Source organism: Lissotriton vulgaris, chromosome 3_1 (genome assembly GCF_964263255.1).
Source record: "Lissotriton vulgaris chromosome 3_1, aLisVul1.2, whole genome shotgun sequence".
Taxonomy (NCBI): Eukaryota; Metazoa; Chordata; class Amphibia; order Caudata; family Salamandridae; genus Lissotriton; species Lissotriton vulgaris.
In genome coordinates, this window is record NC_141689.1 from 1526415564 (window position 1) to 1526438680 (window position 23117).

Here is a 23117-nt window from a genome sequence, read left to right on the forward strand (position 1 = left end):
TGTGTTGTATTTACGTGATTTAGATGTATTGATATTACAAATAACAATTGCTTTTGTTTTTTTAAAATTAATTAATACTTAAATAAAATTTATTGTTAGTTATAATGGCAATAGCTTAAACTTTTATAAATAACTTTTGTGAAGATTATGTTCAGTGTATTTTATTGTGACGGAAATTCAAGAACAGAAGTGAAATATAAAAAAAAAATTGTGACATTTTTAATAAAGCTTGAAACATTGAAAGAACATATTTGAACCAGTTGTTGTTGAATGGTTGCACAGATTGATGCTGTGCTGGCGCTGAGTGATGCTGTGGTGGCGACGAGTGATGCTGTGGTGGCGACGAGTGATGCTGTGGTGGCGACGAGTGATGCTATTGTGGCGACGAGTGATGCTGTGGTGGCGACGAGTGATACTGTGGTAACGAGTGATACTGTGGTAGCGATGAGTGATGCTGTGGTAGCGCATAGTGATGTTGTGGTGCCCCTGAGTGATGCTGTGGTGGTGCTGAGTGATTCTGTGGTGATGCGATAGACGATTTAGAAAAGGGGGTGGTGATGAACAGAGTGTCTGAGTTAAACAGACCACTCTCACCCAGTCCAAAGATCAGGGCTTGATCCATCACCGTTATTTATCTCACTGCCCCATCCCAGCTCAGAACCTGGCTATATGCAAATCAGTCTGTCCCTGGCCCAGTGCATCATGGGAACAGGGCAGACTAAACTACCAAGCCAATTCTTCACCAGAAAGGAGACAAGCTACCGGGGACCGGTTTCTGGCATTTCAGCCTTCTTCGGCCCGGCTTGCTTGAATCCTAATGGAGCAGTGAGAAAGGGACTCATGTCTGAGTATACCCTGCCACACCTATAGTGGCCAAAAACGATTTAGAAAAGGGGGTGGTGATGCGATAGACACATAAATAAAAATATTGTCATTTACAATGCCAATAGCTCTAAGTTTGGCAAAGGCGAGACCGTTGTATTGTAAATGCTTGTTTTGATTTCTTGGCACCGGCCTGGCTTATCGTCATTAAGAAGAGGCAAACATGCATGACACACCGGTGGCAGTCTGGCACTATCATCCGAAGCAGCAGTGTGTCGTATGCAGTCAGTGTGTAGCAGCAGGCCTTAGGTAGGCATTTCTGCCATATCCAAATGGATGCAGATTTATGGCTTCTTGGAAGTTATAAAACGTTCTAGAAATATGTCTGTGAAGCTGCAACAGCCACAGAACTCTAGGTGCCGTCCTAGACATTTTATAGCAATTCGTTTTTTTGTGCTGGCTTGATTATATGCATGGTGAATAAAATGCTACAGCCAGATCACTGACAGAACATCGACAGACAAAATATCGAGAGGTCAAAATATCGACTTCAAAAATATCGACTTCCTATCTTCAAACAGGTAAGTACAAAAATATTGACTCCAAAATATCGAGTGTAAAAAATATCGATTTTTTTAAGTCTTAAAAGTAAATTAAAAGTAAAATAATAATAAATTAATTTAATTTAAACATATTTAAAATACTTAAATGAACGTAAAATTGAGAAATAATTAATGTAACTTAAAAAAAAATGTATACATATATATATATATACATATTATTTACAAAACATATACAATATTTTTACCGTAGGATAGCGAAAGGGTTACGTTTACTGTAACGACTTCAGTGAGTGCAACAGTAGGGAAAGCATTGGATAGCGTAGGGGTAAAAATTACTATTCCCACTCCAGAGAGTGCAACAGGAGTGAAAGCGTTGGATGGCGTAGGGGTAAAAAATACTATTCCCACTCCAGAGAGTGCAACAGTAGGGAAAGCGTTGGATAGCGTAGGGGTAAAAAGTACTATTCCCACTCCTGAGAGTGCAACAGTTGGTAAAGTATTGGATAGCGTAGGTGTAAAAATTACTATTCCCACTCCAGAGAGTGCAACAGTAGGGAAAGCGTTGGATAGCGTAGGGGTTAAAATTACTATTCCAACTCCAGTGAGTGCAACAGTAGGGAATGCGTTGGATAGCGTAGGGGTAAAAATTACTATTCCAACTCCAGAGAGTGCAACAGTAGGGAAAGCGTTAGATAGCGTAGGGATAAAAATTACTATTCTCACTCCAGAGAGTGCAACAGTAGGGAAAGTGTTGGATAGCGTAGAGGTAAAAATTACTATTCCCACTCCAGAGAGTGCAAAAGTAGGGAAAGCGTTGGATAGCATAGGGTTAAAAATTACTATTCCCACTCCAGCGAGTGCAACAGTAGGGAAAACATTGGATAGAGTAGGGGTAAAAATTACTTTTACCACTCCAGAGAGTGCAAAAGTAGAGAAAGCGTTGGATAGCGTAGAGGTAAAAATTACTATTCCCACTCCAGCGAGTGCAACAGTAGGGAAAGCGTTGGATAGCTTAGGGGTTAAAATTACTATTCCAACTCCAGTGAGTGTAACAGTAGGGTAAGCGTTGGATAGCGTAGGAGTAAAAATTACTATTCCAACTCCAAAGAGTGCAACAGTAGGGAAAACATTGAGTAGCGTAGGGGTAAAAATTACTATTACCACTCCAGAGAGTGCAACAGTAGGGAAAGCGTTGGATAGCGTAGGGGTAAAAATTACTATTCCCACTCCAGTGAGTGCAATAGTAGGGAAAGCGTTGGATAGCGTATGGGTAAAATTTACCATTCCTACTCCAGTGAGTGCAACAATAGGGAAAGCGTTGGATAGCGTAGGGGTAAAAATTACTATTCCCACTCCAGTGAGTGCAACAGTACGGAAAGCGTTGGATAGCGTAGGGGTAAAAATTACTATTCCCATTCCAGTGAGTGCAACAGTAGGGAAAACGTTGGATAGCGTAGAGGTTAAAATTACTATTCCAACTCCAGTGAGTGATACAGTAGGGAATGCGTTGGATAGCGTAGGGGTAAAATTACTATTCCAACTACAGTGAGTGCAATAGTAGGGCAAGTAAATACTTCTTATTGAAATATAAATAATATAAATAGTAACACCAATTTCAAATTAATAAAAATATTTTACATTTGTGTAAAATATATTAAATAATCAATTTAATATACAAATAAAAATTATTTAATAATAAAAATTACCTACTAATAGTAATTATTTACCTATTAAAAATAAAATAATTAACAATTTTAAAGTATTTTTAAAAATTAACTCAATACATTTTTTATTCAAAAATGTAATTACTTACAATTAAATTACTTCACAAGCTATTCCCCTAAAAACACACAACCCACTACAGAAATTAATTTAATAAAAGTAACATAATTAGCAATTAATCAATTACAATAAATTTCAAAATATATTTTAATTAATTACAAATTAATAATTAATTTACGATTAATTCTAAATAAATACCAATAATTAAAACAACATATTTAAATAATTAAAATTAAATTACTTCCGACCCTATTCCCCTATAAACCCAAAACCTGCTACAGAAAATAAATTACTAAAATTAACATATTTATCAATTAATCAAATACTTTTAATTACCAATTATATTTTAATTAATTGCCAATAATTAATTAACAATTAATTCTAACTAAATACCCCAAAATTAAATTACATATTTAATGAATTATAATAAAATTAATTCCTACCCTATTCCCCTATAAACACACAACCCACTACATAAAAAAATTAATAACATTAACATATTTATCAATTAATCAATTGAAATGAATTACCAATTATATTTTAATTAATTGCCAATTAATAATTAATTAACAATTAATTCTAAATAAATACCCAAAAAATAAATTACATATTTAATTAATTCTAATAAAATTACTTCCCACCCTATTCCCCTACAAACCCACAACCCGCTACATAAAAAAAATTAATAACATTTACATATTTATCAATTAATCAATTAAAATTAATTACCAATTATATTTTAATAATTGCCAATTTTCAATTAACAAATAATTCTAAATAAATACCAATAACTAAAATAACATATTTAATTTATTATATTTAAATTACTTCCCACCCTATTCCCCTATAAACCCACAACCCACTACAGAAAATAAATTACAAAAAATAAAATATTAATCAATTAATCAATTAAAATTGATTAGCAATTATATTTTCATTAATTACCAGTTAATAATAATTTAACAATTAATTCTAACTAAATACCAATAAATAAAATAACATATTTAATTTATTATAATGAAATCACTTCCCACCCTATTCCCCTATCAACCCACAACCCGCTACAGAATTATATTACACAAAAATGAAACATTAATATTAACTTACCTTAAATTCGATATTTTTGTTGTCAATTCGATAATTTTGATTCGATAATATTGCTATTCTAGTCGATATTAAGTTTTTTCTAGTCGATATTTTTGTAGTCTATTTTATGTCTAGTCGATATTATGTCTATTCTATATTTTTGAATCGATATTATGTCTAGTCGAAATTAAAAACTCGATATTTTGACTAGTTACCGCTACAGCCTTTTTGAAATACATATTTTAAATAAATTCTCCACGGGGCAAAAACACTGCCTCAAGTACAAGGCCAAGGAGAAACCCTTTCTCTTACATCCCTGCCGATGTTTGGGGGTGTTCCTTCCTCATCAAAACATGGAATGGATTTTTGAGTGCAGAGTCACCTTATTTTGGGAATATGTTGCATACATAAATCATTTCATTTGCCCTTCAAAGCCAGATAACATGGTTAAATTGCTTCGGGAGCGGATGTGCATAGGTACAAATCCATGTCCACATTTGAATTTGTTCTGTGCCGCCCAGTATGGGGTGCGAGTGCGTTGGCACTGTCATGCAGTTGGTATCAGTGTTTACTGAATGGTGGCATGTGTGATGTTCTGTCTAATCTTTGGATGATGTAATGGAGAGGCTGAAGTAGTAACCTGTCTGTGTTTTTTTGCGGAGGGTTTATGGCAGGTCAGATGGAGAAGGGCATAAAGTCAGAATTGTGTATCTGCTGCTGGATGTCTGTGGAGGGTTGTGCTGGCTGGAAGTTTGTGTGGTGTTTGTTGAGGTGGGCAGTGTTGGGCGTCAAGGCCTATTTCAACTGTGTTGTGTGTAATAAAGTTGGTTTTCTCTGTGTTGGGACCATCCTTTAGAGAAAATGCAATTTACCTGCTGCCTTTGGTACAGTCAATCACTGCATATTGCTACGTTGCCTGGGCAGTCTGGCTTTTTTTCAAATTCCCGGTGACAAAGGACACACTGCTGCTGTGTGCAGTGTGACTCAGGAATTTACTTCACTACTGACCTTCCTACACATTGATGTGCCCTAATGGAGGTAAAATGAAGTGCAATATTTGTGTCCAGCAAGGGTGAAAACTAGGGCTGGGCGTTGTTTGTGAAGTAGCGCTTCGCGAAGCTACGCGAAGTGCACTCTGCACTACGTGAGCTACGTGTAGCACTAGGCGAACAGCGCAGTAGCATGTTTGCACTGTCTAAGATGTCGTTTTCAATGATTGCACAGTGCGGACAAGCATCCGGCACTGTGCAATCATTGAAAAAGGCATCTTGCACAGTGCGAGCTGTAGTTTTCTGCCGCTCAAGGAGATTTTTCCTTGAGCAGCAGCTTTCTCAACGCGGACTGGTAGTTTCTCATCGCGAGCGGTCGTGAGCATACGCGACCACTCGCAATGAGAAAACAGACTTCCCCGCGTTGAGAATCTTGTAGGGAGCTTTATTTTCCACGCTCGCGATCGGCAACTTGATGTTGCTGATCGCGAACGAGGAAAAAGTCTCGCCAAGATGTCATTTTGCTTGCTCGCGGTCGCCAACTTGACGTTGAGGATCCCGAACGGCAACTTGATGTTGCTGATCGCGAACGAGGAAAAAGTCACATCTAGACCTTGAGGTGTGTGTGACAAAAATATAATGAATGCAACAGTTTATCCACAACAAGTTCTGCATTTCACTCTGTCTCTTGAGTCACAGATGAAAAGCTGAGCGCCTGAGCAGCGCGTAGACATGCCTTCAGTCAGTGCCAGTGGGTGGTCCACTGATTGGGCTGGATTTGGTCCTTTGTGGCTGCGGCAGCCACTGTGGCCACGTGCATAACCTTTTTTCAATTTCTTGCCGCCGGGCTGGCTTATCGTCTTTAAGAAGAGGCAAACACGCATGACACACCGGTGGCAGTCCGGCACTATCATCTGAAGCAGCAGTGTGTGTTGTATGCAGTCAGTGTGTTGCAGCAGGACTCAGGTAGGCATTTCCGCCATGTCCAAATGGATGCAGATTTATGACTTCATGGATGTCATAAAACTTTCCGGAAATATATCTGTGAAGCTGCTACAGCCACAGGACTCTAGGTGCACTCTTAGACTTTTTATAGCGATTCAGTTTTTGTGCTGGCTTGATTATATGCATGGTGCATAAAATGCTACAGCCTTTTTGAAATACATATTTTGAATGTTTTTTTCACTGGGCAAATACATGGCCTCAAGTACAAGGCCAAGGAGAAACCCTTTCTCTTACATCCCTGCCGATGTTTGGGAGTGTTCCTTCCTCATCAAAACATGGAATGGATTTTTGAGTGCAGAGTCACCTTATTTTGGGAATATGTTGCATACATAAATCATTTCATTTGCCCTTCAAAGCCAGATAACATTGTTAAATGGCTCTGAGCGTGGATGTGCATTGGTACAAAATCCATGCCCACATTGTAATTTGTTCTGTGCCGCGCAGTATGGGGTGCGATTGCGATGGCACTGTCATGCAGTTGATATCAGTGTTTACTGAATGGTGGCATGTGTGATGTTCTGTGTAATCTTTGGATGATGTAATGGACAGGTTGAAGTAATAACCAGTCTGTAGTTTTTTTTGCGGAGGTTTGTGGCAGCTCAGATTGAGAAGGGCATGAATTCAGAATTGTGTATCTGCTGCTGTGGAGGGTTCTACTGGCTAGAAGTTTGTGTGGTGTTTGTTGAGGTGGGCAGTGTTGGGCGTCAAGGCCTATTTCAACTGTGTTGTGTGTAACAATGTTGTTTTTCTCTGTGTTGGGGCTGTCCTTTGGAGAAAATACAATGTACCTTCTGCCTTTGGTACAGTCAATCACTGCATATTGCTACGTTGCCTGGGCAGTGTGGCTTTTTTTAAATACCCGGTGATAGAGGACACACTGCTGCTGTGTGCAGTGTGACTCAGGAATTTACTTCACTACCGACCTTCCTACACATTGATGTGCACTAATGGAGGTAAAATGAAGTGCAATATTTGTGTCCAGGGAGGGTGGAAACCCAAGTCAGGATGTGTTAAAATGGCAGTGAGAGATGCACATGCGTTTGAGACTTGCAGAGCCAAAACTATTTGGGACTGCATTGAAAAAGGGTCGAGAAAAAAAGTTGTTTACTTCATCCTTGTATTTTGCAAAGAAATATTTCATTGCTTGCAGGGTGCTTGTGCGATGGGATGCAGAGGACTGAAAAGTCACCAGATGGCCTTTCCCCCTGTTAAACATTCTGACAGAGAATCAGTAGCACAGTCAGTGTGCCATGGGCCACCGTGCAAAGAAGGAAATAGGCCCCTGGCTGCCTTTGAATTATAAAATACAGCAATAATCAAGCCTCTGGGTCCTGGGGCCCCTGCCCCTGCTGCCCCTATGGAAGTTCTCATGAGGTACAGGGTCAGACTAATTTGCATATGACCATGTCTGAACTGGGGTGGTGGAGTGAGCTAAAGAATGATGATGGATTAAACTCAGATCAGTTGACTGGGGGTGAGTGTTTGATTTGCTCAAGTGCTCTGTCCATCATCCCCTTTGGTAGCGCTTTGCTCGCCCTAAGGTGGCAGGGTATGCCCAGACGTGGGTCCCTTGCTCACTTTGCCACTGGATTCAAGATAGGCTGGCTGATGAGGGTTATGAACCCTAAACAGGTCCCAGAATGCTTGTTTCCGGTCCAGGGAAGACATGGCTTGGCAGTTCGGGCTGGACTGTTCCCATGAGGTACAAGGTCAGACTGATTTGCATATGGCCATGTCTGAACTGGGGTGCTGGAGTGAGCTAAAGAATGATGATGGATTAAACCCAGATCAGTTGACTGGGGTGAGTGTTTGATTTGCTCAAGCGCTCCGTCCATCATCCCCTTTGGTATCGCAGTAATACATCAAGCATAGCGCAAACAACTGAACCAGTCACCCCTTAGGCGCTACACAAACCGGTGTTACTACAATGCTGCCTGCTAATAATACATTGGACGCCTAGGGCCCCATTAGGATGGCGGGCGTGCTTTGCCCGCCCGCCATCCTATCGGAAATCGGAACCGCCTGCCCTAAAGGCGTGGGTCCCGCACGCACCATTAGGAGGCACATCCTGTATGTATAGTATTGTGGCGGGCGGAGCTCTCTGCTCCGCCCGCCACAATACTAAAAATGCTTTGCATCATTTACATAATCAAAGCGGCAGGCACCACGCGGTGCCTGCCGCTTTGAATATGCAAATGCAGGGGGGTACCACAGGTACCCCCCCGTGTGCCACCCCCCTTTGGCCTTCACTCCGGGGGCCCACAGGTGGCCCCCAGATTGAACACCGCCTGTCTTTCCGTGGCGGCATTGCCGCCGCGGAAAGGCATTGCACTCTTGCCATTGTAATATGGCTGGCGGTGTCTCATAGACACCGCCACCATATTATTCATTTTCCGCCCCGGCCGCAATGCGACCGGGGCGGACAAGTGGCGGGCGGTGTTTCCCTCCATTGCTGTCCCCCCGCCATCGTAATGTGGCGGGGGGAAAAGGGTGGCGGGCGGGCATTTCTCTCGGGCGGATCGCCACCGCCACCATGGCGGTGGTGATCCGTCCGACATCGTAATGGAGCCCCTAGTTCTGAAGAATGCAAGTGTGTTGTGGGCTTCAAGACTGTAGTTGTGCCAGCGAGCATTACTCACTTTGGCCCTGCCTAGCTCAACAACTCCATCTCCTTTCACAAACCATCCAGGCACCTTCGCTGGGCTGAACTCCTAATCGCAGACATCCTATGTAAAAGCTGTATATTTGAACTCATGATAACGAATTAAACTCTGGTAAAAACTGACAACACAAAGCACCTTTGTACATACCTCAGTATTGTCCTTTCCCCAAATCGGCACATAGAGCACTGGAATATTTCACATGTCCCTTTTCAATGCATTAGTCATTTTAACTTATTTACTCAAAAATTATGCTTTAAATGCACTTTTGATTTCCTCTTTTTTAAAATGGTTGCTGTGCGGGGGAACCTCCTATCAAAACCTTACTTGAGGAAAGCTCCCTTGCTGAAATTCATATCGGGTATTACATCTGGCTTTCAGCCGTGCCAGTTTAGGATGTGGGTGGAGCCGATAGAATAAGTGGGTGGAGCCAGTGGAGGAAGTAGGTGGAGTCGAGAAAAGTGGGTGTGACCTCGGACAAACATTTGAGCATCTGGACTTCATATTTTAACAAGCACTGGCGTTGCCAATAGGTCTCGCAGTAGGAAAGTTGGAGCTATTGGTTGTGTAAATGACAAAGCCCTTTATGTATTAAAAATGATAACAACAGTGAAAGGCATTGTTATTTGCAATAGTAATGGCTCCAACTGTTGTACTGCGAGATCTATTGGCAACGTGAGTGGTTTTCGTGTGTGAGTGGCGTTGTGTGTGTGAGTGGCGTTGCGTGTGTGAGTGGCGTTGCGTGTGTGAGTGGCGTTGCTTGTGTGAGAGGTGTTGCCTGTGTGAGAGGCGTTGCCTGTGTGAGTGGTGTTGCCTGTGTGAGTGGCGTTGCCTGTGTGAGTGGCGTTGGCTGTGTGAGTGGCGTTGGCTGTGTGAGTGGCGTTGCATGTGTGAGTGGCGAAGCATGTGTGAGTGGCGTTGCATGTGTGCATAGTTGAGTGGCGTTGCGTAGTTGAGTGGCGTTGCGTGGTTGAGTGGCGTTGCATGTGTGAGTGGCGTTGCATGTGTGAGTGGCGTTGCATGTGTGAGTGTCATTGCGTAGTTGAGTGGCGTTGCGTAGTTGAGTGGCATTGCGTAGTTGAGTGGCGTTGCGTAGTTGAGTGGCGTTTTGTAGATGAGTGGCGTTGCGTAGATGAGTGGCGTTGCGTAGTTGAGTGGCGTTGCGTAGTTGAGTGGCGTTTTGTAGATGAGTGGCGTTGCGTAGATGAGTGGCGTTGCGTAGTTGAGTGGGCAGCATTGCGTAGTTGAGTGGTGTTGCGTATTTGAGTGCCGTTGCGTAGTTGAGTGGCGTTGTGTAGTTGCGTTGTGTAGTTGCGTTGCGTTGCGTAGTTGACAGTGGCGTTGCATGTGTGAGTGGTGTTGCATGTGTGAGTGGCGTTGCATGTGTGAGTGGCGTTGCATGTGTGAGTGGCGTTGCGTAGAGTGGCGTTGCGTAGTTGAGTGGCGTTGTGTAGTTGATTGGCGTTGCGTAGTTGAGTGGCGTTGTGTAGATGAGTGGCGTTGCGTAGTTGAGTGGCGTTGCGTAGTTGAGTGGTGTTGCGTAGTTGAGTGGCGTTGCGTAGTTGCGTGTATTTGCGTGGCGTTGAGTAGTGAAGTTGCGTAGTTGAGTGTCGTTGCGTAGTTGACTGGCGTTGTGTAGTTGATTGGAATTGCGTAGTTGAGTGGCGTTGCGTGTGCGTAGTTGAGTGGCGTTGCGTGGTTGAGTGGCGTTGCATGTGTGAGTGGCATTGCATGTGTGAGTGGCGTTGCATGTGTGAGTGGCGTTGCATGTGTGAGCGTTGCGTAGTTGTTTAGTTGTGTGGTGGTGTTATTTATTGATTCTTTGTTGCTGCTGTCTGAGTGTATTTTAGTGTTGCTATGTTTATAGTGTGATGTGTATATTTGTAGATGTGATGTTGTGTAACTATTTTTTAGCATTATGTAATAAATGGAATGTGTATGTAATATTTTTGTATTTTTTTGTGTGTAGTAAAATGTTGACTGCCTTTGTTGATGCTTATGTATGTTTTTGAAATAAAAAATGGCGGACGCAATGCGTCCCCTTCACGCAACCTACGTTTAGTAGGTCATCGGTCTAGTTTTTTTTTGCTTTCCTTTTGGAAGTGTCCAATTTTTGATTGACGTTTTATTTCAGCCAATCGGAGCGCTACGTTTTTGACGTTGCGTTTCGATTGGCGTGCGTCAACGGTGGAATTCCCCAGAAGATCGAGATTCGCGGGTCGCAGAAGGCGTGTTCTTGTTCCTGTGCTGTTGTTGCGTCGTTAGACAGGTAAGACTTTATTTCTAATTGTTTTATGTATGTATTCGAATGTAGTATTGATAGTATGTATAAAGTAACGAATATTATATTTTTGATAAAAATGTAAATCTTTTGTTCGCGACTAGATGACTTTTTTGTTATTTACTTATAATATAGTTAATTAACTGTTTCTAAAGTTGATATATAATGTCTGTTTCTGTTAATTTTAATGTTTTAATTGTTTCTATTTGTATTTTTACGTACATGATCTGTATTTTAACTTAGAAGAAGTATGTACTTTGTATTTATGTAATAACTGGATGTGATAAGTTTTAATGATTTAAATTGTTTATTTTTTCAATGACAATGTTTGTAAATGGTTCGGAGGCACAGTGTTTAATTGAAGATGTGTAAATGTATACTTTTGCGAATGTTATTTATGTTTTTAATTTTTATTAACGAAATATGCGAATAATGTAAGGCAACTGCAAATGTGGATGTTTCTTTGTGTTTTAATTTGCAAATGTATGTTGACGTTATTTTTATTATTCCTTCATTTATCTATGTTGATTGTTTCGCTTTTAAATTTGTAGTTTTGTGATTGTTACCTAAAGGTGTTAATAATGTACGTATTATGAGTTAGTTATGTGGTTGTTAGCTAGTGTCGTTTTTATTTACTTAGTGCGTAACAGATCTTGTGCATTTAATTATTATTTTTTTTTTTTTTTGCATTTTCGTTTTGTTGTTTGGCCTTAGTTTTGTAGTTGATTGTCTAGGTCTCAAAAGGATATCGTACATTATTTTTTTTAAAGTAGTTGATGTGAAACGTTAATAATAGTGTGTAAAAAACTTGCTGTATAGTACTCGAATAAAAAGAGCATGCTAGTTTAATAATGATGTGAATTTTTTAAACGCCGGAAGTTGTCTGTAGGTGTTAATCGGAGGTGAAGATAGTTCTAGACAATGTACCCTTCAGAGTGAAGGCATCTTCTTTCAGCATAGCATTATTTTTAGGTTGATAAGTTGGCAGAAACATTTATTTTTGATGTTTCCTATTTGTGGGTAGGCGGACATTTTCAGAATGTTCTGAATCCGTGACCTGGGGGACTCCTGTGTAGTGCCTTGTGGACGAAGCAACGATCCACAGTCTGAGCATGTGGTGTAAAGGGTGCTACCTGTAGCTTTGTTGTTTGATGATGAACAAGTTGTGTGTGATAGTAATGTGTTAATCCAGTCTAGGAGTGTTCACCGCAGGAGCAGGGTGCCCTTGTGTGGGAGAACAAGAATTTGCAAGAGTCCCCAAAGTAAGCTTAGGTGATAAAAGACACAATAGATTACGTCTTTGACATTATGAATGATAGTGAAGCATAATATTGTGTGTGTGAGGATGAGGGTGTGGGGGTAAATATTGCCTAACGCTATTTATGTGTTTTACGGTGTAGTTGGAGGGTGGACTTGGACGGTGTGAGTGTGAGTGTGAGTGGATGTGAGTGTCTGGGCATTTGATGTTGTGAGTGAGGCTGAGCGTGTGTTGGTGAGTGATGGTGTGTGAGGGTATGAGTGTGATTGAGGGTGTGAGGTTGTGAGAGTGTGAGAGTGTGATGTAGGGTGAGGATGAGTGAGGGTGTGTTCGGCTGAGGGTGTGATTCATAGCGATGATGCCTATAAGTGATCATTTTTTCCTTGTGAATATTGTACACTTCAAATGTATTAATGTTGTGAAGCGTTTTTTCAGAAAGCTAATCCTGCCCTATGTAATGTTGATTGATGCTGTTGTTAAGGCAGAATCAAAAAACAAACACATCAGTAACCTTTGTTATATAATGCATGTCAAAAGTAATCATTTTTTTGTACGGTACACATCAATTTGCACTGCAAAAGCTTGGGCTGCATTAACATAGATGCGCATTGATTTTGTCTCTGTTTGCTTATTAGAGACAATGTTTACCTCCTTATAAATTTCCGACAACAGATGTGCATTAATTGTGGCAAACTATAAGTATGAAGCCACCTTTAAAAATAGTATTGTTGTTGTTTATTTTGAGTGAAATTCTTTCTTGTACTTATTAGTGAATTGCAAGTAGGATGTGATGTCTAGTGTTCTTGTGATGCCGGACTTTATTGTTTTTGTGGATTATTTCCACCATTGTTTAATTGTTTATTTACTTCCCCTTACTTTAGTGACTGCTTTATGTAGTGAATTTTTGTCCTTTAGAGGTGTTGGTCCCCTTTAAAATAGGTGTATTACTCGCTGTGTATTCAGATGTTTCCCTTTTTTCTTCGTATTTTTTTTGTTTCTTGAAAAAATGTTATATTGAACAATCCTTTACTGTGTTTTTATGTATTAATTAGTGCACTGTCCTTGCGATGCATTAAGTTTTAATTTTTGAATACCTACAAGTGTGTAATCTGATGTTTTGTTATTGAATTAAATTTTGCCTAATGCTATTTACTTTTGGAGTTGGAGGGTGGATTAGTAGTTGGAGGGTGCATTAGCAGTTGGAGGGTGGATTAGTAGTTGTAGGGTGTAGTTGTAGGGTGGTGTTGTAGGGTGGAGTTGGAGGGTGGACTTGGACGGTGTGAGTTTGAGGGTGAGTGGATGTGAGGGTCAGGGGGTGTGAGGGTGTGTGATGGTGTGTAAGGGCGATTGAGGGTGACTGTGTGAGTATGAGTGAGGGTGTGAGAGTTGTGAGGGTGAGGGGGGTGAGGGTGTGTGAAGGTGAGGGGGTGAGGGTGTCTGAAGATGAGGGGGTGAGGGTAATGGGGTGTGAGTGTGTGTGATGGTAGGTGTGGGTGAGTTAGGGCGAGTGTTATGAGGGTGTGAGTGTGTGAAGGTGAGTGAGGGTGTTCAAGTTTTAAGGTTGAGTGTGTGACTGTGGGTGAGGGTGGGTGAGGGTGTGTGAGGAGGTGTGAGGGTGAGGTTGTTGAGGGTGAGGGTGTGTGAGGAGGTGTGAGGGTGAGTGGGGGATGTAGAGTGATGGTGTGTGAGGGTGAGTGGGGGAGGGTGAGTGAGGGTGTGTGAGGGTGATGTTGTTGAGGGTGAGGGTGTGTTGTTGAGTGATGTTGTTTGAGGTTGTGAGGGAGTTTGAGGATGAGTGATGGTGTGTGAGGCTGTGTGTGAGGGTGTGAGTGGGTGTGAGTGAGAGTGGTTGTGATGATGGCTCTAAGTGTTTATGTTTTTGCCTTGAAAATTGTCCACTTCAAATGTATTAATGTTGTGAAGCGTTGTTTCTGAAGCTAAGAGACCTATGTAATGTTTCTTGATGCTGTTGTTAGCGCTGAATCCAAAATCACAGACATCAGTAATTGTTTTATATGATACATGTAATTGTTTTTCATTACTTGTTTTGGTAAGGTACACATCAAGCCGCACTGCAAAAGCTTTGCTTGCATTAACATAGATGCGCAGTCATTTTGGAGGGTGGAGTTGTAGGGTGGTGTTGTAGGGTGGATTAGGAGGGTGGCCTTGGACGGTGTGAGTGTGATGGTTATTGGATGTGAAGTTCAGGGGGTGTGAGGGTGTGTGATGGTGTGTGAGTGTGAGTGAGGGTGACGGTGTGAGTATGAGTGAGGGTTGTGAGGGTGGAATTTGAAGGTGTGAGGGTGATTGGATGTGATGTTCAGGGGGTGTGAGGGTGTGTGATGGTGTGTGAGGGTGAGTGAGGGTGACGGTGTGAGTATGAGTGTGGGTGATGGGATGAGGGTGTGTGAAGATGAGGGGGTGAGGGTAATGGGATGTGAGAGTGTGTGATGATAGGTGTGGGTGAGTGAAGGTGAGAGTTTGAGCGTGAGTGAGGGTGAGTGTTGTGAGGGTGTGAAGGTGAGTGAGGGTGTGGGAGTTTGAATGTTGAGTGTGTGACTGTGGGTGAGGGTGAGGGTGTGTGAGGGTGAGGGTGAGTGAGGTGGTTTGTGGCTGAGAGTGTGTGATGTATAGTGAGTGTGAGAGTGTTGTGATGGGTGTGAGTTGATCGTGGGTGTGTGAGTGTAAGTTGTTTGAGGGTGAGGGGGTGTGTGAGTGGAGTAGCATGCGTGAGTGGCGTTGCATGGATGAGTGGCGTTGCATGCGTGAGTGGCGTTGCGTGGGTGAGTGGGGTTGCGTGGGTGAGTGGCGTTGCATGGGTGAGTGGCGTTGCGTGTTTTAGTGGTGTTGCGTGGGTGAGTTGCGTTGCATGTGTGAGTGGCGTTGCGTGGTGAGTGGCGTTGCGTGGGTGAGTGGCGTTTCGTGGGTGAGTGGCGTTGCGTGGGTGAGTGGCGTTGCGTGGGTGAGTGGCGTTGCGTGGGTGAGTGGCGTTGCGTGGGTGAGTGGCATTGCGTGGATGAGTGGCATTGCGTTGATGAGTGGCGTTGCGTGGATGAGTGGCGTTGTGTGGATGAGTGGCGTTGCATGGATGAGTGGCGTTGCGTGGATGAGTGGGGTTGCGTGGATGAGTGGGGTTGCGTGGATGAGCAGCGTTGCGTGGATGAGTTGCGTAGATGTGGGAGTTGTTTTTCTTGGATGAGTGGCGTTGCGTTGGTGAGTTGTTTTGCGTGGATGAGTGGCGTTGCGTGGATGAGTGGCGTTGCGTGGATGAGTGGCATTGCGTGGATGAGTGGCGTTGCGTGGATGAGTGTCGTTGCGTGGATGAGTGGCGTTGCGTGGATGAGTGTCGTTGCGTGGATGAGTGGTGTTGCGTGGCTGACTGGGGTTGCGTGGATGAGTGGCGTTGCGTGGATGAGTTGCGTTGATGTGGGAGTGTTGTTGCTTGGATGAGGGTGTGAAGGTGAGTGAGGGTGTTCGAGTTTGAATGTTGAGTGTGTGACTGTGGGTGAGGGTGTGTGAGGGTGAGGGTGAGTGTGTGTGAGGGTGAGGGTGAGTGAGGTCGTTTGTGGCTGAGAGTGTGTGATGTATAGTGAGTGTGAGAGTGTTGTGATGGGTGTGAGGAGTTCGTGGGTGTGTGAGTGCAAGATGTGTGTATTTGTGCATGTGTGTGTGTCGTTGCATGTGTCTTTTGCGTTGCATGTGTGATTGGCGGTGGATGTGTGATTGGTGTTGCATGTGTGATTGGCGTTGCATGTGTGATTGGCGTTGCATGTGTGAGTGGAGTTGCATGTGTTATTGGCATCTGTGAGTGTTTTGCATGTGTTAATTTATCTTGTTAATGTAATGTGTGTGTGTATTTGTGTATTTATATAGTGATTATAAGTGTTGAGTAATTATTTTGAAACTGTGTTTTATTTTTAGTATGTTAAAATGACGTACGCTATTTTTTCCCTTGACGTTAGTTACGTAAGGGATTTTATCGGTCTAGTCTTTTTTTTATTTTGCTGTTGTGTTTAGTGTGACGTAATTTCTAGCCAATCGCAGCGCTACGTTTTGTGACGTAGCGTTGCGTTTGACGTGCGTCAACGTGGAATGTTCCAGATTGGTGTGAATGTTTGTGCGGGAAAGGCGTGTTCTTCTTCCGTTCTTGTTGCTGCGTCGTTTGACAGGTAATATTAATTTTTAATAACTTTTAGTACATGAAGCTGAATCTATTATTACTTGTGTTTATATATTTATTAAAGTAATTAATTAATATGATGTATTATTGATGTTTTTGTATTGCGACTTGTGTATTTTCTCCCGTTTGTACTTAGAATAGAGTGTTGTAGTGTTCTACACGCTAGATGTTCTTTTAATTGTAATGTTTATAAATGTTATATATAGCAATGTATATTTTTGTATGTGTTCGTTTTTTTTTAATTGAGAACGTTGTTCTATTTTGTGTATGTACTTGCTTATTATGTTTTGAAGTACTCCAATTTCTTGACTGGCAAAGTTTTGATTATGTATTTATGTCGAATATGGTTATGTTATGTCCTTTTATTCTGAATTTGTGTGATGTATTGTTATTCTTCCCTTCGCGTATGTGCGAGTTGGTGCAATATACAGTTATTATTTTCAAGAAAGCATTTTTTTTAAAGATGTTCAATGTATTGTGTTTGACGTGTTATTTCCCTTTATATTAGTTATTGTAATTATTATAAATGTAGCATGAATCTTGATTTTTTTTTATTGCTCGAAAGTGCTTATCCCAAAAATTTTATTCGAATATTTGAATGGAATACGTTGTTTTTGTGGGAGGTTTTTGACGTTAACGTCAGTTACGTATATCTTCCGTGTTTGTTGTTCCGGTTAAGACCAATGATGTGTTTTGGGCGTAATGTGTTAATTTATATTGTTCAATATATATATATATATATATATATATATATATATATATATATATATATATATATATATATATATATATATGTATTTATTGATTCTATTGAAAGTGTTGTTCGGCTTTTACTATGTAGGCAATAGCAGCGCAAACTTTGGTGACGTAGCGTTGTGTTTTCTGTGCGTTAAATGAAATTTCCAGCATCACTGTGCACCACCACAGTTGTATTTAGCACACCAACAGTTTCATTCATACATACATCAGTAGTGAACAGCAAAAAAACAGGCTTTTATACCTGTAATTGTGTCTGCTAAGTTAGAATGTGTGTTGAAAGCGTGCACTTACGTCCGGTGCTGTGTATGCCTGTTGAAAGTGTGGACTGCTGTCTGTGTTTGTGTGTGTGTATGCCTGTTGAAAGCCTGCACTGATGACTGTTGGTGTGTGTGCACGCCTGGTGAAAGCGTCCATTGATAGCTGTTGGTGTGGGTGCCTGTTGAAAGCGTGCATGTTATGTTTGTGTGACGTTTCTTTGCTGAGTAATGCTGTAGTGGTGATGAGTGTTGCTGTGGTGGTGATAGTGCTGCTGTATCGTTGTAGTGTGATAGTGTGTTGTTGGTGAATGATGCTGTTGTGGTGGTGTAGAGTGATGGTGGTGTGTTGGTGAGTGTTGTTATTGTGGTGCTTAGTAATGCTGTTGTTGTGATGAGTGTTGCTGTGCTGGTGATGAGTGGTGGTGTGTTGGTGTTCAATGATTACCACCACAGCATAGCTCTGCACCACAACAGTAGCACTTCTGACAACAACTGCATCACTGAGCACCACCAATGCAACACGCAGCAACACCACATTATCACTCAGCACCCCCATGGTACCATTGAGCAACAACACAGCATCACTCTGCACCACCACAGTTGTATTTAGCAGACCAACAGTTTCATTCATACATACAGCAGTAGTGAACAGCAAAAAAGCAGGCTTTTATACCTGTAATTGTGTCTGCTATGTTAGAATGTGTGTTGAAAGCGTGCACTTTTGGCCGGTGCTGTGTATGCCTGTTGAAAGTGTGGACTGCTGTCTGTGTGTGTGTGTGTGTATGCCTGTTGAAAGCCTCCACTGATGACTGTTGGTGTGTGTGTACGCCTGGTGAAAGCGTCCATTGATAGCTGTTGGTGTGGGTGCCTGTTGAAAGCGTGCATGTTATGTTTGTGTGACGTTTCTTTGCTGAGTAATGCTGTAGTGGTGATGAGTGTTGCTGTGGTGGTGATAGTGCTGCTGTATCGTTGTAGTGTGATAGTGTGTTGTTGGTGAATGATGCTGTTGTGGTGGTGTAGAGTGATGCTGGTGTGTTGGTGAGTGTTGTTATTGTGGTGCTTAGTAATGCTGTTGTTGTGATGAGTGTTGCTGTGCTGGTGATGAGTGGTGGTGTGTTGGTGTTCAATGATTACCACCACAGCATAGCTCTGCACCACAACAGTAGCACTTCTGACAACAACTGCATCACTGAGCACCACCAATGCAACACGCAGCAACACCACATTATCACTCAGCACCCCCATGGTACCATTGAGCAACAACACAGCATCACTCTGCACCACCACAGTTGTATTTAGCAGACCAACAGTTTCATTCATACATACAGCAGTAGTGAACAGCAAAAAAGCAGGCTTTTATACCTGTAATTGTGTCTGCTATGTTAGAATGTGTGTTGAAAGCGTGCACTTTTGGCCGGTGCTGTGTATGCCTGTTGAAAGTGTGGACTGCTGTCTGTGTGTGTGTGTGTGTATGCCTGTTGAAAGCCTCCACTGATGACTGTTGGTGTGTGTGTACGCCTGGTAAAAGCGTCCATTGATAGCTGTTGGTGTGGGTGCCTGTTGAAAGCGTGCATGTTATGTTTGTGTGACGTTTGTCTGCTGAGTAATGCTGTAGTGTTGATGAGTGGTGCTGTGGTGGTGATAGTGCTGCTGTGTCGTTGTAGTGTGATAGTGTGTTGTTGGTGAATGATGCTGTTGTGGTGGTGTAGAGTGATGCTGGTGTGTTGCTGAGTGTTGTTATTGTGGTGCTTAGTAATGCTGTTGTTGTGATGAGTGTTGCTGTGCTGGTGATGAGTGGTGCTGTGTTGGTGTTCAATGATTACCACCACAGCATAACTCAGCACCACAACAGTAGCACTTCTGACAACAACTGCATCACTGAGCACCACCAATGCAACACGCAGCAATACTACATTATCATTGTGCCCCCCCACAGTACCATTGAGCCACAACACAACATCACCCTGCACCACCACAGCCGTATTTTCCACATCAACAGTGTCATTCATACATAGTACTGCAGTACTGTACAGCACCAAAGCATTGTTTTATAGCTGTAATTGTGTGTGGTCCGTTAAAAAATGTGTAGAAAGCGTGCACTTACGGGCGGTGGTGTGTGTGACTGTTGAATGCGTGGACTGATGGCTGTTAGTGTGGGTGTATGCCTATTGAAAGCGTGCATTGATAGCTGTTGGTGTGTGTGCCTGGTAAAAGCGTACATGTTCTGTTTGTGTGACGTTTGTCTGCTGAATAATGGTGTTGTGGTTATGAGTGGTGCTGTGTCGTTGTAGAGTGATAGTTTGTTGATGGTGAATGATGCTGTTGTGGTGGTGGAGAGTGATGCTGGTGTGTTGCTGAGTGATGTTAGTGTGGTGCTGATTAATGCATTTGTGATGATGAGTGGTGCTGCGTTGTTGATGAGTGGTGCTGTGTTGGTGTTAACTTATTACCACCACAGCATAACTCAGGCCCACAACAGTAGCACTTCTGACAACAACAGCATCACTGAGCACCACCAATGCAACACGCAGCAACACTACATTATCACTCTGCCCCCCCACAGTACTATTGAGCAACAACACAGCATCACTCTTGTATAGTTATTCTCTTTTTAAAAATGTAACAGCAACAGCTATTGTTCTGTATGTTGTATTGGCACATTGAACATTGTTTGAAAAAAATATACCCACCCAGAACGAAAATGACCATGCTACTGGATATGTTCAAAATATTATATTTATTTTCAGTAAACACAAAACAATAATTATTTATTTTACTTTGTAAAAAAATTGTAATTGTGAGGATTGTTACTTAATCACTTAAATCTTCCTCCGACTTTTCTTTAACAATTTTAGTAATTTTGCCATTGCAAAATATAACCTCACATGTTTGAGGCAAATAATGAATTAGTGCTTCACCAATGTCATCCACCTCTTCGTCCAACATAAACCATTGTATAAGTGTTTGATTTTGTACATCCATCGATTGGTAAATATCTGTGTTGGTTATTTTTGTTGTTAAGGTGCTCCAATCTCCGTTTGTGCTTTCCACGCCATATATTTCGACGTCAATATTATCTTGTGGTGGTGTTGTTACCTGTTGTAGTAAATAAAAACATAGTTATTTTTTTTTGCCCAAAAATGTTACAGTGTGTCTCAGAGAGAGTGTTGTACAGAGGCAGTTGTAGAGAGAGGCAGTTGTAGAGAGAGGCAGTTGTAGAGAGAGGCAGTTGGAGAGAAAGGCTGCTGTAGAGAGACGCTGCTGTAGAGAGAGGCTGCTGTAGAGAGAGGCTGCTGTAGAGAGAGGCTGCTGTAGAGAGAGGCTGCTGTACAGAGAGGCTGCTGTAGAGAGAGGCTGCTGTAGAGAGAGGCTGCTGTAGAGAGAGGCTGCTGTAGAGAGAGGCAGTTGTAGAGAGAGGCAGTTGTAGAGAGAGGCAGTTGTAGAGAGAGGCAGTTGTAGAGAGAGGCAGTTGTAGAGAGAGGCAGTTGTAGAGAGAGGCAGTTGTAGAGAGAGGCAGTTGTAGAGAGAGGCAGTTGTACAGAGAGGCAGTTGTAGAGGGAGGCAGTTGTAGAGAGAGGCAGTTGTAGAGAGAGGCAGTTGTAGAGAGAGGCAGTTGTAGAGAGAGCGTGTTGTAGAGAGAGCGTGTTGTAGAGAGAGCGTGTTGTAGAGAGAGCGTGTTGTAGAGAGAGCGTGTTGTAGAGAGAGCGTGTTGTAGAGAGAGGGTGTTGTAGAGAGAGGGTGTTGTAGAGAGAGGGTGTTGTAGAGAGAGGGTGTTGTAGAGAGAGGGTGTTGTAGAGAGAGCGTGTTGTAGAGAGAGCGTGTTGTAGAGAGAGCGTGTTGTAGAGAGAGGGTGTTGTAGAGAGAGGGTGTTGATGAGAGAGGGTGTTGTAGAGATAGGCTCTTTTTAGAGAGAGGCTGTTTTTGAGAGAGGCGGGAGAGGCTGTTTTAGAGAGAGAGTGGAGAGAGTGTTGTAGAGAGAGAGTAGAGAGAGTGTTGTAGAGAGTGCGTGAGTGTGTGTGTGTGTGTTGAAGTGATAGAGTAAGGGGTGCGTGAGAGAGCGTGTGTTCCTTACTTTTAATTTGCTGTGCCTTGTCGTGTTCAATATTTTCTGTCCATTAAATTCATGTACTGTGACATGAGTTAACATGACATATTCTCCAATGTTTATTGAGAATAGAGTAGCCTCTCTCCATAATGTGACTTTTATGTCATCAGTGGCATCTTTTAATGTAATAGATTTTATTGCCGTATTTTGTCCATTAATGAGTACAAGTTTACTTTCCTCTTCCTAAAAAGAAATAATAGTGTTAAAAATGTAAAAGCACTGAAGTAATACGTAATAATTGTCCAAGCATTGAAGACATAATTATTAAGGGCTATTGCTCTTTTCCAATGTACGGTGTTGTTCCCAACTATGTTAAAAAAACTTGAACTCTGATGTCTCAGTTTGGCGCTCTTCTTTAAACACCTATCAACTTTACTTTTATAAATGCAGTGTAGCTTTAGCTCACCTATTTACACATTGTTAATTGTTCTTATTTGGCTGCTGTACAGATCATTTATGATGGATAGAACCCCTCATAAACATACCACCATATGTAATGTGTTACAGAGACCACACACAGAACTGCAGCCACTCTAAATTAAAGAACATCTAAGCATCAAATAGTACACATACACACAAAGACACACACACTGATAAAGGGAAAATAAATATTGTCAATGGCATAGACAACACCACACACACAAACGGACAACTCAAGCAGCGAGACCAACAGTATAAATCACCACAACTTACTTCTGAAATGGTCCCACACACTGTCATAAGACTTCTCAAAGATGCCCGCTTTATTTCTTTTATTGGCGAAGCAGATGGTGCAGGAGGCTGCAAAATGTTTTCCGCTTCTTGAATTAGCGCTTGAGTTATAGTCATTGCTGGAAATTTTGTTACTTTTGTTTGCTTAGTAATCAGAATTGTGTTGTTTTTAATTATAAAATTGCGTATAAGTAGTCCACAAGTTTTTTGTGTCTGCTGATATAAACTTTCCTGGTAGCACGTAGCTTTAATTGTTCCAGTTTTGTCTGCCAGAGCCAAATGAAAAAGTACTTTATTTTCTTGTTTTGCATTTTTGTAATTGGTTTTACTTGAGCACTTGATCACATTAACTCTTATGGGTTTTTCATACGGCTTGTTGTCATTTGTGGTAATGTTAGCGATTTCTTCAATAGTCAACATCTGAAATAGAAATATAGGTTACAACAAATGTTAAATACAAATCCATAGTGCTTTATGATCACTGTAATAGCATTCTAATATACCATAACTTTGAAGTATGTAATTGGTATATACATGATCTAAGATAGATTGGTAGTCTGTTGTGTAAGTATCTATAAGTTGTGTACATTGCAACTTACTCTCAAAGAACCCAATGAGTTTGTTAGTTTGTGAATTGCTTTGAGAGACATCCACATTGA

At 41.8% G+C, this 23117-nt stretch overlaps 1 protein-coding gene across 1 annotated transcript; it reads right to left on the reverse strand.

The window, feature by feature from the left end:
* Nucleotides 1-20453: 20453 nt before the first annotated feature.
* On the reverse strand, nucleotides 20454-22702 carry LOC147728120 (uncharacterized). The gene is made up of 3 exons (XM_086963735.1): nucleotides 22441-22702; nucleotides 21715-21930; nucleotides 20454-20738 (listed from the first exon to the last, which is right to left on the reverse strand). The coding sequence occupies exons 1-3, from the start codon at nucleotides 22573-22575 to the stop codon at nucleotides 20454-20456; spliced, it is 636 nt and encodes a 211-aa protein (XP_086819861.1). The 5' UTR covers nucleotides 22576-22702.
* Between the last annotated feature and the right edge of the window lie 415 nt (nucleotides 22703-23117).